We start from the raw sequence: 6,464 nt of genomic DNA, 5'->3' as shown, positions 1-6,464 counted from the left end.
GGCTTCGTTGTTGCCACGAAGGCTAGCCCACCATTGACCAGCATATTTCTGAAAGTGCATAGCTACATGGCGTAGCTTGGAGGACTCCGTGAAGCCCTCGTCTCCAAAGGCTGCATCAAATTGCTACATGAAGGCCAATACTTTGTCGGTAGCACCAAAAGTGTCAACATAGTTGAGAAGAGAGATACTCTTTTCGAGAATAACGGCATACAGAGAATTAGAGTGAGCATTTTTTAGAGACTAGTTTGAGAATACAGAGGGTGAACTTAATTAGCGATAACAACATAACCATTATACTTAATTAACTTGGCATGAACAATACTTTTATGTAGAGCCAATCCCCCCTCCAATAGGCTTTTGTATTATAGATTCTCCCATCAAGAGAGATTTAGTACAATACAATCTTTGTGTTCTTTGTGACGTAGGTGATGCAATGAAGATGGGAAACTTCAAGCATCACAAGCATAACACAATCCTTGGTAAAAAGCATTAACCATCCCCAGCCTCAGTCCCACGGCCTCAAACACCTTTGAAGATGGAGAGAGCTAGTGGGGAATGAAGGTAGGGAAGAGGAAGAAGAAACAGTCATAGGAGAAAGAAATAGTTCCTCACTTATCATCACTCTTCTTGCTTAGCATAGCATAATAGCACAGTAATGAAGACAAAGAAGATGTCAAGCTTAAGCACGCATTGAAGCATGGCTCTTTGTTGGATTTGCATTCCATAGCCAAGAGTGTAGGCTCTCAACTTCTCAACAAGCTTGGAGAAAGATATGGAGCTCTTGCACTTTGCACTTCACACAATGAGAGAGAGAGAGAGAGAGAGAGAGAGAGAGTACCCTGCAAGCAAGCCCCCTAGTTGCTAGGGTCGACCCCTCTTTCTAGCTCATGCTTTTTGCTCATTGGCCCTCTCAAGCCTAGCCAATCACAAGCTTGGGTCAAGTCAAGTAGTACCGTCTTCGGACAAGTGTCCCCCTTTTCTCTTTGAGAGAAAGGGCTTGATAAATGCCTAAACAATTAATTTAATTAGCTAAATACTCATTGAATCTCTCTAGGGACAAACCAATCAGCTTTGGACACTCCTTGAGGGCAATCTAGCTACGGGCTTGACATGTGTCCTTCTTGCCTCTTGAGCAAGGGGTGCCCTTTAGGAGAGAGAGAAGTCATCCAACTATATCCCCTACTTGCATGGCTCGCCCACTCCTTTGTAGGCTTGCATGTTGGCATTCAAGCCCAAGATACTTGGCCCCCTACTTGCTTAAGCACCAAGTCATCAAGCATAGGGTTAGTAAGAGTATGGCCTCTCCTAGTATTGCCTCCCGAACTAACCACGATGTTGTCTTAACAAAGGGGAAAGCAGACAAGGTGCTCATAGATGACATACTTGAGGCCGCCACGAGGAAGTGAGCAAGGATACTTAATTCTTGATCAAGGAGCATATTAGGGAGGAACGAAAACAAGAAAACACAACTCTCAAGGAGAAGATCAACAAAAGAGACCCTATCAATGATACTGCTAAAGAACATCTTCTATGGCTTCTTCATGCGAGTGACCATCTTACCAACGCTCTTTAATGTATCCTAAACACACACTGCCTTGAGGAACATCACAAAATAAATTTCATTAAAGATGGATTGTAGTTGTCCCAACTTTATGTACCATTGTAAGCATAACTATGGAATACAACATCTATTAATCACTGATATCCTTTTTAATTAGAGTGGATCCCTATACCTAAGAGTGGAGAAATAGCCACTCCCACATGAAGATAAGGCTCTTGTTAGCAGCTCCCATATAGAGATAAGGGTCTTGTTAGTCATTTTATTTTATCACTACAAAGAAGAGGGATAGCTGAGTCTGCTGCAAAAAGAGCTCTTTGAGCACATTATGGTCAATACTCAATCTTCGCTTATTTTAATCCACAGTAAGTGCTTTCATTGTTGATCGCCATTAATAGCAACGAATGTCCCCTTTCTGCACTCTTTCCTACTACTCAAGCTCGTGTGGTGAGCTCTAGCACATATTCTGTGTTTCAATAGCATAATCTTACTCGTGCAAGCTTGTAGATGCTGCCCTGCAGTGGTTGGCAGGTTTGGGTTGCGCTACTTGACTGCATCCTCCAAGCGCATTGATTATGGTTTTTTCTTTCTTACAGCTCTGTGTGTGTGTGTGTGTGTGTGTGTGTGTGTGTGTGTGTGTGGGCATTGCATCATCGCATACCGCCCAGAAGATGTGCAATTAACTAGTCTCTGCTGCAAGCACCAAAACTACACAACTCACAAGCACAAGTGATGAATGTATGTATGCGTGCCTGTGTGGGATAATAAATATCACTACAAAGGAGGAGAGAGACCTCATCACTGCAAGTTTACATCCCTCCAATATTTCAGCAATCTGGTGTTTAAGGAGACATACATAACAATCCGCACACGAAATTGAAAGCACAAAATTGTTCAAAGAGTGATATGATAGCACCCACCATGTTGGCAGATGCCAAGGATCATGGTTTTCACAATTTAGCATTGCAGCATTGTGCTCCTAAAGCATGAAAGCCTTGGAAAAACTTGAGAATGTGACCATTGACCACCTCTGGTTGCTCTAACTGCAAAAAATGGTGCACACCTTCAAGAATTATGGTCTCCTTAAGTGAGGGAACATCTGTTGCCATTCCATGTTTAATGTAATCCTTGGCACCAGCAAAATTGTAGACAACATCTCGGTCGCCAACAATGTAGATTGTCGGAACTGTCACCTTGCTTCCTGCCCATGCGGCTACGAGTTCCCAAGACCTACATTCATAGTTGCCGACACCAGAATTTCCTGAAGCTTTTAACAAACGTACAACATGTCATCAAGCCTTTTGCATGGGTGCATTGCTCATCCTAACTGGGCTTTCAACAAACATACAGATTAACGTCTGCACGCATTTGCATATTGTATTGGCCCCAACAGAAAAGACCAGTATAAATCAAACATTTTCCAAGCATACATACTAAGGTTTGATGCAACACACAGATAAGTAGTCCCTTCAGAAACAAAAACATTCGGAGCCTTACAGATCCAAAGCCCGGTAATAATTTAGTGCAGGAGTGAACCCATGCTTTGCAAACTCGGAAACGTAGTATGCAAGGTCCTTCTCTGATGTCCACTCAGGAAGAAGCACCTTCTCGTTTGTTTGGCTCAAACCTTCCAACTTATGGTTCAGCTTACCGCCATACAATTTCCTGAGAAAGAGCTCTGGTGTAATTTGCTCAATCTTAGCTTCGATCTCACTGGGTGCCTGGGGAGATCAAAATTTCAAGAGTTCGACAAAAATATTACCATGCAAAAGAGGCTCTTATGCCTTTTCTGACAGAAGAGCTTCTACTGCAATATCTCCTCGTGCAAAACAACAAGCATCCGTTCTATGCTGATGGTCTGTTTTTTTGGCAAATCTATTTGCATATGTTTCAAGGCTTAGCGTACTGCAAAAATGGATTTTGCAACATAAGAATGACACCCTTTGTGGAACTTGCCTAGCTACATGTCCCCAGGCATACCTGAAATTGACAGATGTAATGATCTTCTCCGACAGCAGCTCTCATCAACTGCACAAGGCTCCCAGAAGGGTGCCGTGGAAAAAAATAAACACTAAGGGATGCCAGTGCGATGATTCGGTCTGGACGAAAGAGGGCAAATTTCCACCCAATTACTGCACCCCAGTCATGAGTGACCAGATATACCTACAAAAATGTTGATCCATAACATATTCCTGAGAATGTAATTTAATTCAAAGCTGTATGGGAAGGCATCCAGCTTACACATACCTTTTCCACTTGAAGAGCATCCAGCAAGCCGATTAAGTCTCCCACAATATGCAAGTAGGTGTAATTTTTGACACCCTCAGGTGCAGAGGTATCTCCATAGCCACGCATATCTGGGGCTATTGCACGGTATCCTGCTCTTGCAAACACAGGAATCTGCTTGCGCCATCCATACCACCCCTCTGGAAAGCCGTGGAGAAATAATACAACTGGGCCTGCACAAATTAGGCAACATTGGTATCTCTTCTTTGAAGCCAACACTCTCTCTCTCTCTCTCTCTCTCTCTCTCTCTCTCTCTCTCTCACCCACCTGCGCCCATTTCAACAAAATGCATAGAGATTCCATTGGTGGAGATGGTTCGGTGCGTCGCGCCCTCCATCGCCAGCAGCTACTACTCTTTGGCGCATAGGTGGAATCGACGGGCTAAGTAGTGACCCCATGCACAACGGATGGAGCTTGGAACGAAGCCCGGTTGAACCCACGGCTGGAAGATCCACATAGGCATCGGATGGAGCGTGAGAGCTGCCCGATGCACTTTCCGGTGAAAATGTAAATTCTGGTGAACCCAAAATGTCAACCATGGAAGCCGGCAGCAAATCTACGGTGGCGATCTTGCACATCGCCACCAAAAGCATGCCCGCCCTTGATCCCCTCCCACCATTCCTGTATCACTTAGATAGACTGCGCACATGCCATATGCCGACCGGTCAAAATAGCCGGGAATCTCCACCGGCCGTATTGGCCGCTTTGCGCACATGCACCGTCGGCTACAGACTTACCGGACAACATCGGCCATGAGGCTGCGCACATGGCTCAGAATCGGCGGTATTTTCGTCAACCCTGCAGGTTATAATTGACTGCGCAGCCAAACATTCAGGCGAATGAGGCCAACTGCCAGCAGTTTAGGGTTCCGGTTTAGAGAGTCCTGCACTCCATGCGAACTTTGCTGAGCACGTTAATTTTGTATGTTATCAAATTGAATTACAACAGTAGCCTACTGTATCGGTTGAAGAGAAAAGAAAACAAGAAATGCTAAACATTGTAATTCTCACAGCATGCTTAGGCATAAGTTTCATCTGCGTTGCTGCAGTAGATATGATGCAGTTACCTACTACTGTCGAAGGGCTTGTTGTTGCAGCGGCATTTAGCTCTCCTATTGCAATGTGCAGGTGCGCGTTGCCGAGCAAGGGACTGTAGAGGCTTAACTTTTGGCGCAGTAGGCCTCCATAGCAGTCACATGAAATCTGCCCATGTTATTTTGTATGGCTATGGCGAGGCTATTTATGCACAGGCGCTATGGCGAGGGAGTCTACATAACCTGCCAGAGCTTCACATGCAAATAACACTAATTTTAGTACGCCACCGCTTAAGCACCGTTCCAAACGGCTAGGGGGAAGGCGTGGGTTTCCGATTCTAGTGGTGGAATCACGTTTGAGCGGCGGTACACTAAAGTACAATTTTCAAGTGGGGTCAATAGGAATCTGCAACGGCCAGCGGGTGCTTTTGGGTGCATGTGCGCACCCTAAGAGAGGAGGGTGTCCGAGTGATGAAAACCCATGTCAATATAGCAACAACCGGCGCATTACCACTTGATTATACTCCATAAACTAGTAACTAACATATAACTCGCAAATTGAACCTTTGATGACCACCACAAGGTGAAAGACTATCAATTTCAGTATATTTATCGAAGGGAAAATCACCAAAATGTCCTTGAAAGTTGTGGAAATTCCCAAAATACCATTGAAATTTCAAAAAAAATCAATATACCCACACTGGTATTATTTTTGGATGGATTGCCCCACTTTTTTGCATACTCTTAACTTAAACTTTATCACAATAGAGATCTATCTTCAAGTGCCTTAGACAAAACCGTTTACCAATGAGCTCACAAAGAATAATGAATGATTTCATCTTGAGAGCCTTGTACAAGGCATATCCACCAGTCATTACTTATTCCAGCCGTTACTTATAACATTTAAGGTCTAAAATTTATTTTGATCTTAATATCTGTGTGGCTGTCTTGGGGGTCTCACGTGATCTCGAAAGTTACACTATTTAGTTTCCTAGAAAAAGCCTTTGTAATCTTGTTCCACACATCAATGAAGAAGAAGCATCTTGTTTTATCTTATCTCAGTCTGCGCGTATGTTCTGTTTTCTGTGTGTTTTATTGCTTGTATATCACTAAAGTTAACACTGCGATCCTACGAGTTTTTGTTTGTTCATAGCAGATTAAGAACGAACTATAGACAAGAATCAAATGAGAGGAATGTATGTCTTATATGGAATCAAGAAGGTTAGGGGATGTGTATTTCACGCGCTCTGTAGCCCGAAAACTAGCAGAAGGGGGTGTGGATGGGAGGAGCATAACCTTCCGTTTGATCAACCCGACCCATTTAAATATGATAGGGATGATGGAGAGTAGACACCAATAGACGAGGAGGCTAAAGATGATTCACAGTTAGACACGAAGGAGGAAATATTTTTAAGAGAACAAAGAGCAAGGCACCGCGTCCTTTTTGCCCTGATTGTTGGAGAATTGTCACTTACAACAAGAAGGCAGTTGGTGTTTAATCCAACAATTTTAGGAAACCGATCTCTACAGAGGAGGATGACTGTGGCACCAGACCAAATCTCAAATTTGAAGGTCACGTTCGGGACA

At 43.8% G+C, this 6,464-nt stretch overlaps 1 protein-coding gene across 1 annotated transcript; it reads right to left on the bottom strand.

The window, feature by feature from the left end:
- Positions 1-2,315: 2,315 nt before the first annotated feature.
- Positions 2,316-4,305, bottom strand: LOC147464271 (epoxide hydrolase 3-like). Its single transcript, XM_086513808.1, has 5 exons — positions 4,112-4,305; positions 3,806-4,017; positions 3,539-3,721; positions 3,056-3,279; positions 2,316-2,788 (listed from the first exon to the last, which is right to left on the bottom strand). The coding sequence occupies exons 1-5, from the start codon at positions 4,179-4,181 to the stop codon at positions 2,509-2,511; spliced, it is 969 nt and encodes a 322-aa protein (XP_086369934.1). The 5' UTR covers positions 4,182-4,305; the 3' UTR covers positions 2,316-2,508.
- Between the last annotated feature and the right edge of the window lie 2,159 nt (positions 4,306-6,464).

The sequence above is a fragment of the Adiantum capillus-veneris genome, chromosome 1, assembly GCF_014529385.1.
Source record: "Adiantum capillus-veneris isolate H3 chromosome 1, ASM1452938v2, whole genome shotgun sequence".
NCBI lineage: Eukaryota > Viridiplantae > Streptophyta > Polypodiopsida > Polypodiales > Pteridaceae > Adiantum > Adiantum capillus-veneris.
Note: the sequence above shows the minus strand (reverse complement) of the source record. Positions and strands in the feature narration are given on the sequence as shown.

Coding starts and splice junctions, on each gene's coding strand:
- LOC147464271 (XM_086513808.1), bottom strand. CDS start 4,181: ATGGAGGGCGCGACGCACCGAACCATCTCCACCAATGGAATCTCTATG. Junction 3,722..3,805: donor ATGCTCTTCAAGTGGAAAAG/GTATGTGTAAGC, acceptor ACATTTTTGTAG/GTATATCTGGTCACTCATGA. Junction 2,789..3,055: donor TATTACCGGGCTTTGGATCT/GTAAGGCTCCGA, acceptor CTATGAATGTAG/GTCTTGGGAACTCGTAGCCG.